At 44.9% G+C, this 15,896-nt stretch overlaps 1 protein-coding gene across 2 annotated transcripts in view; it reads left to right on the forward strand.

Moving 5' to 3' along the window:
* The first annotated feature begins 928 nt into the window (after positions 1 to 928).
* Positions 929 to 15,896, forward strand: part of PPL (periplakin) — a 56,444-nt gene continuing 41,476 nt past the window's right edge. The window contains exon 1 of one of the 2 annotated variants that reach the window (XM_053365046.1): positions 929 to 1,299. In XM_053365046.1, coding sequence (XP_053221021.1) covers positions 1,238 to 1,299 — 62 coding nt within the window. In that variant the 5' untranslated portion in view covers positions 929 to 1,237. The remainder of the gene's footprint in view (positions 1,300 to 15,896) is intronic. The other variant, XM_053365045.1, reaches the window with a different exon arrangement.

Below are 15,896 nucleotides of genomic sequence, written 5' to 3' on the forward strand. Positions count from 1 at the left end.
TTGAATTTTGAGTTTGGACTGGGACAAAGTTCCCAGCTCAGCCCCAGATCTCACTGGACGGCCTTGGGCAAGCCGCTACCTCTCGACCCAGCCAACCTAACAGGGTTGTTGTGAAGATAAGATCAAGTAATGCTTTGTACTCTACACTTGACAAAATGGTAGGGTATTTTGTCAACTCAGATTAATGTGATAAGAGGCATCCATTTAATGAATGGCTGAGTACAGGCATAAAAAGGGGGGGAAGCTCTGGGGCTAAAATTAAGCCCTATCTAAAGTAACTAGATTCGAAAGCAGATATGGCTCCTTTATCTTTTACAGTTGCCTAGCCAGGGAATGTATGCCGGTGAAGCTTGTGCTGCAAAACTGAGAAGAGCTACAATCGCTGGAATTCCCTCCACGATACAGATAGGGCTGCCATCTGATGGGGGGGGGGACCAGCCCGATCTGCTCTTTGTGGCCTGAAAGGCCGCTTGATCCACTGAAATCAACAGGAGAAGCTTTTCAAGGCATGAAGGAACTAAACATTATCACCAGCTAATGCCTATTGATCAAACTGTCCATAAGGCAGTTTAAACATTGTCAGCCATAAAAAAAAATCCACTACTCTCCTCCCCTCCTGTTCCTCAGCCTTTAACAGCAGCCTTGGGTGCATGAATTTAACTGGTGAGGTTGTCCCCCAGCCCCTTATTTTCCTGTTAGGTGAAAAAGCTTCACCTGGTGAACTTATACCTGCTGAGCTGCTGTTAAAGTCAAAGGAGAAAGGGCTGAATGGATCTTGCAACCCTCGTACACTGCCAGTGACAGAAAGATGTGCTAGTCATAGGCAGTCATAGCAACAACTGCTCCCGGCAGAGGCTGACGAGGAAATAATGGCCTAGACTGGCTCCGCCTGGGCCCATGACATGTGTGTGGTAGGTAAGCACCACCTCCAGGGGGAGGAGGTAACTCCCAGTTCGCTTGGCCTGGGAGAGTTGCAGTTCCTTTGGCAGAAGTGCCAGAGAAGCAGGACTTGAGGTAGCCGCAGAGTTGCTCTTTCTCTCTCCCTCTCTCCATTCAGCAACTATTCTAAAACTGCAGGATCTAGCATCAAAAAGAGAAACCAGCAACCTTTCACCAGGGGGAACAACAAGAGCTGTGTGACAGAGCCTTGCCGGTTCATTCGTTTTAATTTTATTTGCTTTGGACTTCCACTGGAACGAGATTCCGTCGGCACTTGCTGAACCCTGGGGTTAACATTATGCATTCTCTGTTCAAGAAGAGAAACAAAGGGAAGTACAGCCCGACAGTGCAGAAGAAAAGGTGAGCATTGCACTCTGTTTACACATGTCGTTCGACATACAGATCCTGCTCCTGACTAGGCAGCTTGTGGGGAGGAACAAGCAGGTGTGAGCTGTACCTGTACAGTTTCAGATCTCCAGGGCAGCCCTGGAGCTGTCGCCTAGATTCTCCAGGGCTGTAGCTCAGTGGCAAAGAATCTGCTTTGCATTCAGAATGTCCCAGGTTCAATTCCTGGCATCTCCAGGTAGGGCTGGGAAAGTCTCGCTGCCTGAAAACTTGGAGAGCCACTGCCAGGAAGTGTAGACAATATTGAGCTTGATGGACCAATAGGAGAGACAGAAGGGCCATATCTTAGTGGTACAGCATCTGCTTTGCATGTTGAAGGTCCCAGGTTCATCTCCAGAAAGGGCCTGGAAAGGCTCCCCACTAGAAATTCTGAAGAGCTGCTGCCAGTCAGTGTAGAGAATACTGAGCTATAGATGGACCAATGGTCTGATTAAGTATAAGGCAGATTCCTATCCGGACTTTCTACAATACATACCTCTATTCTGTGATCCAGTGTCACAGGAGCATCATTTTGCTAACAGCTTTCTTGGCATATATCTGCTTCATTTCTGTTTTAAAATAAAACGTGCAGGATCAAACCTGCCACTAAGCTGCACCCTGTGCCCAGTTTGCCTTCACTACCGCCACCCCAAATCCAGTACCTGGGTAGGTGGATTAACGAGCATAGCTGTCAACTTTTCCCTTTTCTTGCAAGGAATCCTATTCGGAATAAGGGAATTTCCCTTTAAAAAAGGGAAACGTTGACAGCTATGTTAATGAGTGGTGTGCAGCAGGGACTTTGCACATGTTCTATAGTATTTCTGTGTTGTATTATTCGTGTCACTGAGCCCTTGTACTGAAAGCAGGTTTGCTTTTGTTTTGTTTTGTTTGCTGTCTGTGTTCCTGTGTCTTGCGGCAGCAGCTTGAAAAGGCAGATATTTGGAAAGCTGCCTTTACCTGGCACAGAGATCAGGTGACAGAGAAAGCTTTTCCAGGTTAATTTCTGTGTGTTTGGTGGTTGCTGAAGAGGGCAAGTGAAAGAATGATCCAGAAACCTGAGTTGGAAGGGACCCTGAGAACCATCTAGTCCAACCCCCTTCAATGCAGGAAGATGTATCTGTCCCCTTACGGGAACCGAACCTGCAACCTTGATGTTATCAGCACCCTGCTCCAACCAGCTGAGCTAACTTCTTGACATTCTGCTCCTAAATATGAAGAGTTATGGTTACTAACTTGCGTGTGACAGGTCCTCTGTGTATCCTCAATAGTACTTTCTCACACATTATTTCTCATACCGAAACAAGATATACAGTTTGAGCAGCCTGATCCTGTGTGCATTTACCCAGGAGTCAATCCCACTGGGTGCAATGGGGTTTACCACGCAGGGAAATATGCACACACAGGCTGCAGCTTTAATTTTCCTCTTCAGAATAGTTTGTTTGAGATTGTTGCCACATTCCTGAACTTAATCTCTCAGGGTGCGGCTTCATCACCCTTTCTTGTTTTCTCCTCCCTCTGCTCCTCTTCTCATCTTATGCTGGCATGCACCTGATGTGTTACTTTTCCACAGCCAAATAACATGTTTCGATGTGTCCTAATTAAAACAGCAGCAACTTGCATTGATTTAATAAGCAGGAATAGAACATAAGAAGCTGCCTTGCACCAGGTCAAACCATTTTATATATCAAGGGGGGGAAATGACCACAAAATCAAGCCCAGTAGCCCAGTATTGCCCACTCTGATTGGGATAGCCCAGGTGAAAAACAGACGTGCTCTTGCATCTTTAATAGCTTTATAGAAGATCTTCTTGAGATTGGCTTGCAACTGAAATAATTGCATACTCTATCCTTGCCTCCATTCTCCTCCAGTCCTCTATTGCTTCTCTGTAGCGTTACAAAGCCTCATGCACATATATATGTTTTAATTTAAGGTGCAGGACCCCCAATATCTTATGTACATGACCACCATAACTCTGGCAGCGTTTCTCTATATTTATTGCATTGAGTATTTTGTTCTGTTTATTACATTTGCACACAGCCCATCCAACTGAGCACTTTGGGCATTTTGCAAAATCTGATTCACAGTGGAATAAAATCACAACAGGAGAGATTCCAGGGAAAAGCTGAAATGTGTATAAAACACAGCAATTTAAAACCAGTTTTCATGCTGGGGAGGTTTGTAAACAGATTTCCAAAGGAGGGATTACGAAAGTGCTTCCCCGTGCTTTATGAGGGTCTCTGTATAGTGCAGTAGAATTATGGCTCAACGTGGACATATAAAGCTGCCTTCAACAATATATATAGATTGACTTCTAATCACACAAGCATAGGTCTTCCCTGTCATCAACTACCTGACCCTTTTAGCTGGAGATACCAGGGAATTAACCAGGGAACTTCTTCTGCATATAAAGTATCTGCTCTGCTATTGAGCACAGCCTCCCTGGTCTTGAGATTGCACTAGAAGTAGTGATAGGGTATGCCTCTGAGCATGTACAAAATGCCTTTCCTAAACACTACGTAGCCACCATTATAATTTTATTTCTACCCTGCTCTTCTTCCAGATAGATCAGTCTGGCTAATTAGGACCGATGTGCAAAATTAGCTGCCAAGTAGCAGGCAGAAATCCATCAGGTGAAGCTTTCTACCATGACTTGCATAGCTTGCAGCAGCAGCCCCTAATCAGACGCAATGTGCAAACCAACCATGTTTGTTACCATTCTCCCTTCCCCAGTCTGTGATTGTGGGGAAATGTGTTTCAGGTCAGTGGGTAAAAACTTCCCTGCAAAGCGGAGGCCCAACAACTTAGCACTTCAGCCCTGTTTACACAACCCTCCTTTCTAATCTTCCACTCTGGAGGCAAGTTTCAAATTTCCATATAAGCAGGGGGGGAAAGTGTTCTTCCCTGGTCCTAACAAGCCCCTAGAGAAGCTGCAAGTCCGTTTGGCCTCATTCCTTGAAACAGCCATGTGGAAACTTTTTGTATTAAACTTTGGACATGAGCTTGTGACATTTCTTGGAACTTCAAGGATCTCTCTCTCCCACCCCCAACAAATGTCGTCTGGGGAATCCTGTTATGATGAGGCACGATGCATATTTTGTGTGGGCGTTGCGTTCTTGTTCTGGAGGGCTTGTTTTGGAGAAGCTGTCAGAAGGAGGGTGGCAACTTGGAGTTATGATCCTTTCTGATGTGCTTTGTTTGCTATTTGCTCTTTTTCATTAATTGTGCCAGTCACACCATTTCAAAAACCAACCAACCATACCCTGAACAATCTGGAGGAGATTTAACCAGGGTGGGTCATTGGAGTGACTTTCCTCAACCTCCAAACCACGTCAAGCCCTGCTATGTGGGTAGCTGTTTTAAATGTTGAAACACACACAGCTGAGACAAGCTTAAAAGAAAGGGGTGTGCAGAGGGCATTTGGGCAGGGGAGAGGTATGAAGGGGGGGAATCAATTCAGTTTGCAAATAAAGGTGAAGCTAACTAATTTACATTTCCCAAAATCTGCAAATCTCTGGATTTTGCAGTGCAGTTCTCTAGCCAAGTAATGTGTACTTATACCAGAGTAAACTGCATAAAGATGCATGTATGAGCAGAAATGCATTCTATTAGAGAAGGCTGCTTTGCAAAAATTATGCAAAATTGCATATAAAACTGCATATTAGGAGAAATTGACACCTAAATGGTGACGAACCTCCTTGAGGTTTGTTTTTTTTAATTGCAAATGGTTGTCAAAGTGTGGAGAACTGAAGAGTGAGAAAATGAGAAACTGAAATTGACAGATTTGCCCATCCCTGGCCTATAGCCAGTGATTTTGTGGAGAGGGGGAATTATTGTAGAACTGCCAGAACATAAATACAGATAGCCCAACATGTTTAAACTTACTGAAATGTGTTACTTCTTAGTGAGTGATTAGGTAAAAAGTTGCCTGCATGCAGGATATAAATACACTGAACTAATTAACTAACTAATATTTAGAAAACATTTAATATTGAGGGTGGGCCTTACCAAAGGCTGAATTTTGCTGGCTTTTTTCTGGCCCTGCTCCTGTGCAGTTTGTACCAGCCAGACACTCAGAAATATAATTGGTATAGTTTTTCCCAAACACCTTTACCTCTGTGTTTGGCTACAGTTAAAAGCACAATATTTTTTAAAGGAAAAGTCTATTGTTATCCAGTCCATGAAGGATTTGCTCCACTGTTTTTGCATGCGTAAATATGTCAGAATACTGCTGGGGATGGAAAAGATACTCAAAACTCCGAGCAGAGACAGGCAAATTGCCATTCATTTTGCTCAATGACTCATTGTAGCAAGAAGGGGAAACTGGAACAGATCCAAGTTCCGCCATGCAATCTGCATTTACAAATTAGATCTAGGGACTGGATGATCTTCCTAAGAATCTGAAAGCGACAATTGATGCAGGGGGGCATCCCATCACTCAATGTGACAGCTGCTCTGAATTGCTGGGAGCAAGGTGGTGAAACTCCCAGATAAATCTAAGTGGGGTCTAAATTGAGCTGGAGTGCCATTCTGTGAAGTGCTTAGCACGGTGGATAATCTACAAAGCTATGTATTGGAGGTGCTACTGAGAGGGTGCAGCGGCACTTTGAGAGATGTAACGGCAATTGCCAATGCGTTTTACGTTTGCTATGCAGCAAATACTACTCTGTGATTGGACACAAACAAGTGGGTTGTATTTTTGTGGGATGGGGGAACTCATCATGGTGGCATGATTTGCACAATTCATCAGGCTGTCATTCTTTTGTAAAAACAACTTTGCAAGGTCATGTCCATAGCCAGTTTCTGTTACAAAGTGACAAAATCAGCGTCACCATGTTTGCTTGCTTTTTGAGGTTATATTGGAGAAAGAATGTGTATTTAGTTTCAATGCTACAAGGAGGTTTTCAAACTGGGACCCACTGCCCTTTAAAATGTCTTCACTGTCCAACAGCTATGATGCAGTGGTCAGAGAACATTTAACATTTTGGCCAGCAAGAGCAGAATTAAAAATCTCCACTTGGCAGAAGTGCTCACTGGGAGACCATAGGCCAGACATTATTTCTCAGTCTACCTCACAGGGTTGTTGCAATAGTAAAGAAAATCTAACCAATATGTCCAGGCACCCTGAACTCAGTAGAATCATTATTGCATTGCTGTTGTTCTGTTTTGTTGTTGTTATTTCCATTCCCATTGGACAGATGAAGATCTGAAGCTAAAACAACCTGCTTGTCTTAGCCCAGGGGTGAGGAATCCTTTTTTTAGCCCGAGGGCTGCATTCCCTCAGGGCAAACTTCTGGAGGCTACATGCCAGGACGGGGCAGGGCCACCTTTCAAATTGACCACTGGAAACCTGCAAGAACATACTTCTTCAAAGCATCATATAGTTAAACTATGATTTTAAAAGAGAATTTGGCAGTTGCATTGACTTCAAGTGACTTCAAGTTGCAATGACTATGTTCTGCTTCCTCTCTGAGTCTGTATGCCTCTGAATACTGGTTGCTGAAAGTCACAGGTAGAGAGAGTGCTGTTGTGCTTAAGTCCTGCTTTTTGGTTTCCCAAAAGCATCTCATAGGCCACTGAGAGAACTGGATGCTGGACTAGATGGGCCTTGACCTGATCCAGCAGGGCGCTTCTTGTGTCCCTACCAGTCCCTACCCATATTGTAAGCTGCTTATACCAGATCAGACCACTGGCCCATCTAGACCAAGGGAATGATCAGAAGGCACACAAGACAACCACTTTGCTAAAAAGAAGAGGTTGTTATTGCTTGGTTATTATTGCCCAGGACCCTTACATTCTGTGTTGGAAAGAAAAGCAAGACAAAACGTACTGTTCCAACAAACTGTTGCTGTCCAACATCTGCAGCAGAAGTCTTGCCCATCACTTGCTGACTGAGATTCTTCCGACATCAGGGATTGCTTTCCTTCTTAGCCATGGCATGTGATGCAGTGATGCCAGAAGAGCCCTTCCATAGCCCTATCACAGAAATGCTGGTAGGTAGGCAGTTGCTGTTTTTGCCTCTGGCAGCTTGCATTTTTTAAGTTGCTGAAAGATTTCAGCTGAAGGATATTTGGGGGAGTAATTGCCCATTGTTTATCCTGCTCCTGTGTCCCTGATAAGGGTTTTGCTGACAGGAAGCTCATTTTAACACACCCTCTATTTTTTTCAAACGTAGGTTGAAAATAATCGCATTGCAAAGAAAGCTATAATTTAATTGGGCTAAACACACTGTATTTCTGAATGCAAGGAGAGTCGATTATTTCAGCCGCAGCTTCTCATAGAGAAAAAATGAAGGGAAACCTGCCCAGGACTGTTGAGCAGCATGCCAGGCTCTGAATTCCTGGACTGTCACTGGCGGTTGAGCTTTGGGGCATGAAACACTGAGAAAATGATCTACGCATCATGCCTCCATTAATGGCAGCTTCTCCCAGGACTGACTGCTCCAAAGGGTTGAAAATGGCCACACTGCCTTTGGCATTATGGGCTCTACTGGCTTTGCAGGACACTTGAGCCCCTAGGAATTGTCACTGGCAATGCTACCCCACTCAACCCAACAGGAGACTATATTCAGCTTTCCAGAAAGGCCAGCTCCATCGGCTCTTCCTTTCCTCATCTGTCACCTGGCAGCAGTCACTCCATCAGTCTGCAGTAGAAACAGAGAAGGGAAGCAGAGTCACTCCACCAGCTCTGCTGAAAGTCACTATGGGCTCATCCTTCTCCTTGCACACCTTTAAATTCCCGTCCGTCCTTTGTAACTAAGAACCAGGCTCAGGTGTTTGCTTTATTCCTCCTTCCTTCCCAGTCCCTTTCCCTTTTGTATCCTTTTGTAAGCCTGAGGGCCAGAGCCATCTTCATATTGATCTTTGCAAGCTGCTCTGGGAGCTACTTTCGGCTGAAGAGCAGAATAAAAATCAGAGTAAAATGAGCAGAGTAAAAATTTAGCTTCAAAGAGCTAAATCATAAGTGCATGATGCAAAGGGAGGAAAGCAGTTGGCCTTCAGGATTGTGTGGAGTCCCGTTTGGACTATAGGTGTGGCCAAAGGCCAAAAGTGGGCAGAGCAGTGAGATGTGACGTTTACCCCTGTAGAGGAGGCTACATTTCAGGCAGCCAAAGTCAGAGGTTTCTAGGCAAACACACATATACAGGACACAGCTCTTCATCCTCTATCCAGGCAAGCAAAAGGTGTTATTGCAGTTCAAGGACACATTCACCCCAGGAAATGTGCTTGAGAAGCAGGACTGGTGAGAATGTGTGGCTTGAGAGAGAGGGTGTGGATTGGGAAGAGTTCCAAGGGCCAGACAGAGAGGTCTGGGGGGCCACAATCAGCCCCATCGGGCCTGAGGTTCCCCACACCTGCTTCAAAGGACACATGGGGCCATACTGTGAAGTACCAATACCTCTTGCTATTGCCCTCTTCTTTGCTCCCAACTTAAACAATAAGTACGCATGCTGCTATCGGAAAACCAACCAGTTTTTGATAACTCACAAGGGTGTAGGCCAGACTAGCAACTGAGCAAGGGCACTGACTGGCAGCTAGGCAAGGTCATGGAGACCGGTGAGGCATCCATTTCTTGCCTCGGCGGAAGGACATAATTCTGGTTCTTTGCCAGTAGCAAGTCCACAGAAATGTGCCAGACCTAAAGCAGTAGGACATTTTATACACAGCCCTTCAGCCAATCAGAGGGCTCTGCTTTGAGCCAGTAAGGGCTTAGAAATGTCTGTAGACATAAAGCAAGGGTTGTAAGTCAGTGGTAGAACATCTGCTTTGAAAGAAGAAGGTCCTAGGTTCAAACCCTGACATCTCCAGGAGAGATCCTGTCTGAGATCCTGGTGTGTTAGATGGACCGATGGTGTGACTTAGTATACAGCAGCTTCCTATGTTGCTGTTTCTAGGAAATAGTGGAGAGAAGGCAGGAAGGCTCTTTTTAGGGTCTCCAGTAAGGTTCAATTTGACTAGTTGTCGATGTTGGCATCCATCTGTCTCAAGTGTCAATGGAGTGTGCCTCTGGAGGTGAAGTCAAACTGCTGCGTTAGCAGCACCAAAGTGACCTCCTTGGGGTGCAAACCTGGGCAGTGTGTAGGGCTGGGCGATAACTGGTTTTCGATATTGCGATATATCAGCAGCTAAACATTGCAATATATCGATATATCACGTTACCTGAAATAATGAACAAACTACGCAGAGGCGAACAAGACAATGTCCTGGCAACTGCTACTACCTAAGGGTCTAAAACTGATAAATGATGATATTATCAATCACTTCATGGTCACTTTCAGCAGCAGGCGAGCCCAAATGCATTCAAATGAGACTGATTTGGTCTGATTTGGTTTTGGGCTTGGCTACCAAATGGTGGTATTCAGGACAATACAAAGTACGGTGATGAGTCAGAGTGAGTGCAAATAATCTGGGACTGTCAGCAGCCTGGTGGTGGCAGGATCAACAAGGGGGGGAGGAGGGGGCAGAAGCAGTGGCAGCCTGGCAGCAAGGGCACAATAATCAGCAGCCTGTGAAGCCTCCTCATGGCAGTGGGCAGGGGGTGGCAGAAGCGCTGGCAGCCTGTGAGGCTTTGTTGATACATCGCCCAGCCCTAGTGTATGGAGGTCCCCGGCTGCCCAGACAACAAGACCCCCTTCTTCGCCTCACTGATGTGGTCCAAAGGAAAGCAGAGCAATCCGTTTGGCACCAGCTTGGCTGCAGGAGTTGCTATAAGGAGAAATCTAAGTCACCACCCAACCGTCTTAAGGGCTCGACTCCAGATTTGTGTAGGATATACTCAAAGGTGGATGTGTACTATGCATGTTTCTCCTGTGACATTGATCTTTGATCTTGTTCCCCCAGATATTTGTTGGACTACAACTCCCATCATTCCCAGCCAGCTTAGCCAATGAGCAGGGATGGTGGGAACAGAAGTCCAACAACATCTGGGAAACCCAACACTGTCTTGTAAGAAGGCATGGGAAATTTTGTTTAGAGGGCTCACATGTCATATTTAGGCTCCAGAGAGTTAATGACAGCAGTGCTCAGTTGCTTGCAGCTGTTGTGGTGGCATCCAGGCCTTGGATGTGGCAAAGAAACCCAAGTTCATATTTCTGCTTAACTGCGTGGCTCTCTGGCCAGCCTTGAGCAAGTCACTTTCTCTCATCTATCCTCACAAGAGCCTTGTGAGGTAGGTTATAATGTTGATTTAAGCTCCTTGGAGCTCAAATGCAGCTTAAAAATTATTCCAAACCTTTCGGCTGATTATGGCAGATATTGGCTTCTCTGCTTATATAACATACACAATGAACCTTGTGTCACTGACAAATTTCTCGTGGCATAAACCACAGTAAATCTGTTAGCCTGGCTTCTCCTTTCTGAGATTTGGTCACCTTGAAGATGATCTTCTCAACCACAAGAGGCAAGACGCTTCATTTCTTTTAATGAAGACTCAGCTTCTAGAGAAAATTATGCTGTAGAATGAAAGTGGCTATTTAGCTGATCACACAAATTCCCTTTTGGCCACAGAGTCCTGTTCACATGGCACTGTGGAACAGCCAACCTTATTGTTTGTTATTTATTTATTGCATATGTATCCTGCCTTTCCTCCACGGAGCTTAAGGTGGTGTACATGATTCTCCCTCCACCTCATTTAATCCCTCACAACAGCCTTGTAAGGTAGGCCAGGCTGAGAGGCAGTGACCTTCATGGCCAGGTGGGGATTTGAACTCCAGTCTCCCAGGTCTCAGTGCAGCACTCTGACACCATGCCCCACACTGACTCTCTTGATTGACTCTTGATTGTATTTCCTTGCTCGAGGTAGAGGGTGAAACGTTCATCAGTTCATTTAGCACTTTGAAAACAACCCTAGTAATTAATACTCAGTGCGCAGGTGAAATGTGAGTTGTTATTCCCACTGCAGTTTTGAGTGACAAATTCAAAACAAGCATGATGGTGATGTGGTTGGTGGTGATGACAGGAAGGAATTTCAGTGAAAGTCTGGGGAGAACTGAACACCTGTAGCTGGGGATCCGTGTCTGATCTTAAAGGTGTACAGGCCAAGACCCTGCCTCTGCACCCCCTCTCTCAGAAAAGCCTTGAAAGGAAGAGAAGGCAACAAATTCAGGGGGCCTCCAGACTTACATTATGTTGCATGAGGAAATTGAAGCATCTCCCATAACTTTGTTGTTGTTGTTGTTGTTGTTTAGTCGTTTAGTCGTGTCCGACTCTTCGTGACCCCATGGACCAGAGCACGCCAGGCTCTCCTGTCTTCCACTGCCGCCTGCAGTTTGGTCAAACTCATGCTGGTAGCTTCGATAACACTATCCAACTATCTCGTCCTCTGTCGTCCCCTTCTCCTTGTGCCCTCCATCTTTCCCAACATCAGGGTCTTTTCCAGGGAGTCTTCTCTTCTCATGAGGTGGCCAAAGTATTGGAGTCTCAGCTTCATGATCTGTCCTTCCAGTGAGCACTCAGGGCTGATTTCTTTAGGTATTATTTAGGTACTTTAGGTTTGTTAAGTAGGTTAAAACATTCTGTTATCCTAGAACAGCAAACCCACTTAAAAAAAAAGACTTTCTACAGTTAGGAAAGTGAATGGGAAATGCATTGAAAAGTGTGGGATGAACAAGTTATTATTTCAGAATACCTTCCCCTTGCAGTATTATTGCAGTTTTAGCTATTGTTGATTCAGATTAATGTATTGTCTAGTAATGCATATAATGAGTTAAACCGCTTGTACTGAGCTAGATGTAGGTATGTGAGAAGACAGCGATTGCCATTCTGACTAGTTTTCACCAGAATCAGTGCTGGTTCTGTTCAGCTGCACTTCGGTTTCTGCCAAATAGTATGTTATTTGTCTCGCTGCCTGCTATTTAATGTAAGTTATGTAACTTACATTCTTTCAATGTAATGGAAATGTTAAACCAATGTCAAAAAAAGTCATTAATTACTTGTCATTTGCAGACTTAAACAAGCAACTACAATGTGAACAGATACCAATTGCTTTCGCTTGACTTGTTTCTGTTCCTGACCACCGTGAACAAAAGAACTGTAGCAATTTCTGCTTCCTTTTCCATTTTTGTTGGAATTTTCTGACATCCCTAGCTGGATGTAACCCTTCCTGGGACTGCATGGTGAAGAGTAGACTCAAAGAACATAAGAAGAGCCTGCTGGATCAGGCCAATGGCTCATCTGGTCCACTGTTCTCACAGTGGCCAGCCAGATTCCTTTGCGAAACCCGCAAGCAGGATTTGAGCACAAAAGCCCTCTCCTCTCCTGTGGTTTCCAGCAACTGGTATTCAGAAGTATTTCTGCTTTTTAACCTGGTTGTGTGATCATCATGACTAGTAGCCACTGATAGCCCTCTCCTCCATGAACTTGTCCACTTCTCTTTTAAAGCCATCCAAGTTGGTGCCCATCACTGCCTCTTGTGGAAGTGAGTCCCATAGATTAACTATGAGCAGCGTGAAATATCAATGCAGATAAATATAAATAAATATAAATATAAATATAAAATTATTTATACCCCGCCCATCTGGCTGAGTTTCCTCAGCCACTCTGGGCGGCTCCCAATCAAGTGTTAAAAACAATACAGCAATACAGCCTTCAGATGTCTTTTAAAGATAAGATAGATGCTTATTTCCTTCACATCTGAAGGGAGGGCGTTCCACAGGGCGGGCGCCACTACCGAGAAGGCCCTCTGTCTGGTTCCCTGTAACCTCACGTCTCGCAATGAGGGAACCGCCAGAAGGCCCTTGGCGCTGGATCTCAGTGTCCGGGCTGAACAATGGGGGTGGAGACGCTCCTTCAGGTATACAGGACCAAGGCCGTTTAGGCCTTTAAAGGCCCTAACTGAGAACTGTGGGGCCAGTTGGGATTTTCTGCCTCAATATATCTGTTTCTCTGTGTGGGTGAGGCGTGGAGGTGAAGAATGAGATCAGAGAAAAGGGACCCGTGTCTGTTGATCTGGCCCTGAAAGGAAAGGACTAGGGCGGGGGAACCAGGGTTGGCAAACTCTCTCTGGGTTCCACACATCCCCCTACCCAGACCACCTGTAGTAAGCTTATGCCTTGTTCAGACAAATTCAAGCAGTCTGTGCCAGTGTGGAAATGGGGAGAACTGAACTTAATATTGGAAAAACGAGGAACGGAGAGAAACAGAAGCTGGTTTGCTTTTGGCTTCCCAGTTGCTAAGAATCCTTTTGCTTAGCACTTTGCAATTGATGTTCAGGTGTTCAGGTTTCCTGTTTTGGTCGTGTGTGTGTTTTGGCAGGCAAATGCCTGCAGCCTGAAGGTTTGCTATGTTTGGAATGTGCCTTGAGTTGACACCCCCTCAATTCCACTTTGTTCTTCTGATGCCATTCCTACCTGATCCTAGGTACTAAGACATACCTGCAAGGACTTTTGCATTTTTCTCACCCGCTTTCTTCTTTCATCAAGGAGCAGGCAGGGTGTCACCAAGAGCTGCAGTACTGAAATGGGGGTTTCTTTAAAACTTTCACGGTAGGAAATTCTGGTCACTGTCTCTACAGCTGTTCCCTGTTAGTGACTCAAGCACTCAATGGGAAATCCATTTTCTCCTGTTTCTTTGGAGCTAATCTTGACATGTGCTCGCTGACATCTGAAGATGCTGATAAGCTGGGCTTTTCCCCACAAAGCCTTTCCGTTGTCATATTTTTGTTCTTAAATGGGATGGAGATATCGGGAAGCAGTCAATTATTAACCAGACAGTCTCTGTGAATGCTTATCTACCTGGACTAGGTAGGTTGATTGACATTGCAAATCCTATGTGTGTCTGCTTGGGGTCAGAAGTAAGCCCCATTGAATTCAGTGGGGCTTACTCACACAAGATTGCAGGCAAACTGGTGTGAACAGAATAAGACAAAAATTCTTGGCTATGAAGCTTGAAAATAGAATGGAAGTGTGATCAATGCTATTGTACAGGCATCTCCCCACCTGCGCATGATCAGCATGCACACTCCCTCTGATGTGCACAATGTTTTCGGCACCAAAAGGGGGTGGGGCAGGGGCAGAATGGGGTGGGGTGGGTTCCAGTGCAGCAACCGGGAACAGAAACCCCACATAAGTGGGGTTTCCCCTGAATTTCATTCATTGTTCTGCACATTGTGTGTGTGTGTGTGTGTGTGTGTGTGTGAGAGAGAGAGAGAGAGAGAGAGAGAGAGAGAGAGAGAGAGGAGGAGGGAGTGGGAGAAGATACCCGTATTTTTCGCTCTATAAGACGCACCAGACCATAAGACGCACCTAGTTTTTGGAGGAGGAAAACAAGAAAAAAAAAATTCTGAATCCCAGAAGCCAGAACAGCAAGAGGGATCGCTGTGCAGTGAAAGCAGCGATCCCTCTTGCTGTTCTGGCTTCTGGGATAGCTGCGCAGCCTGCATTCACTCCATAAGACGCACACACATTTTCCCTTACTTTTTAGGAGGGAAAAAGTGAGTCTTATAGAGCAAAAAATATGGTAGATGGTCATGCTAAGTTCAGAAGGCCAAGATCTCACACAGAGCAAACAAGTGAAGGGATTCTCCGGAGCTTTCTTGATAAGTGAAATCCACAATAGGCGGAAATTGTCCAACAGTTTCTTTTGTTCAGCTACACTACTTTGTGTCAGCTGAGGACTGCAGATAAAATTGTCCACAGAGTTGTGCAAGTATAATGGAGCAAATCTGTCATTTTGGGTTTCTCTCATTTTCTTGTTTTTCCAATCTTAAGTTCAGCATGTTTGCATTTTTTAAAATTCCCCATGAAAATTCATCTGAACCGAGCTCAAGACTGGAAGAACAAAAAACAGAGAGAAACCAACATTGACAGATTTGCCTGCCCCTGGGTGCACCTGAGGGGAACCTGGCCAGCCATGGTGGGAAATGCAAATGGTCTGTTTATGTGCAACAAGCGGCAGCGATTGTGAGGAGGGAAAACCCATGTGGTCCTGAAGTCACAATTTTTAAGGGTGCAATAAAAGAGAGCATATATATATATGGCACCAATTAAAGAAAAAGGGGGTGTCTACTGCAATGAGAATGTGTGCTTTTAATATCACATGCTCTCATTTTTTTCATATATGCATATCTTGCTAGAGTCACTAACCCACAGCCTTAATGTTCCATGTTTGTAAAATAGATACTTTTTAGGGTTGTCAAATCTTCACTAAACTTCAGTGTGGTATACACAAAACAAAAGAGCAAAGATGGCAAAGTCTTTTGCAAAGTGCTTGTACATGAAACCTCCGGGTATAGGGTGGTATTTAAATTCAATAAATAATGAATACAGTGGTACCTCAGGTTAAGAACTTAATTCGTTCTGGAGGTTCGTTCTTAACATGAAGCTGTTCTTAAGCTGAGGTACCACTTTAGCTAATGGGGCCTCCCGCTGCTGCCGCGGTGTGATTTCTGTTCTCATCCTGAAGCAAAGTTCTTAACCCGAGGTACTATTTCTGGGTTAGCGGAGTCTGTAACCTGAAGCGTCTGTAACCTGAAGCGTCTGTAACCTGAAGTGTCTATAACCCGAGGTACCACTGTAATAATAATAGTGATGGTAAGCAGTTTCTAGTGCAGAAGGGTGAGTAATTTGTCTCGAAGAGCCT

The sequence above is a fragment of the Podarcis raffonei genome, chromosome 14 (assembly GCF_027172205.1).
Source record: "Podarcis raffonei isolate rPodRaf1 chromosome 14, rPodRaf1.pri, whole genome shotgun sequence".
Taxonomy (NCBI): Eukaryota; Metazoa; Chordata; class Lepidosauria; order Squamata; family Lacertidae; genus Podarcis; species Podarcis raffonei.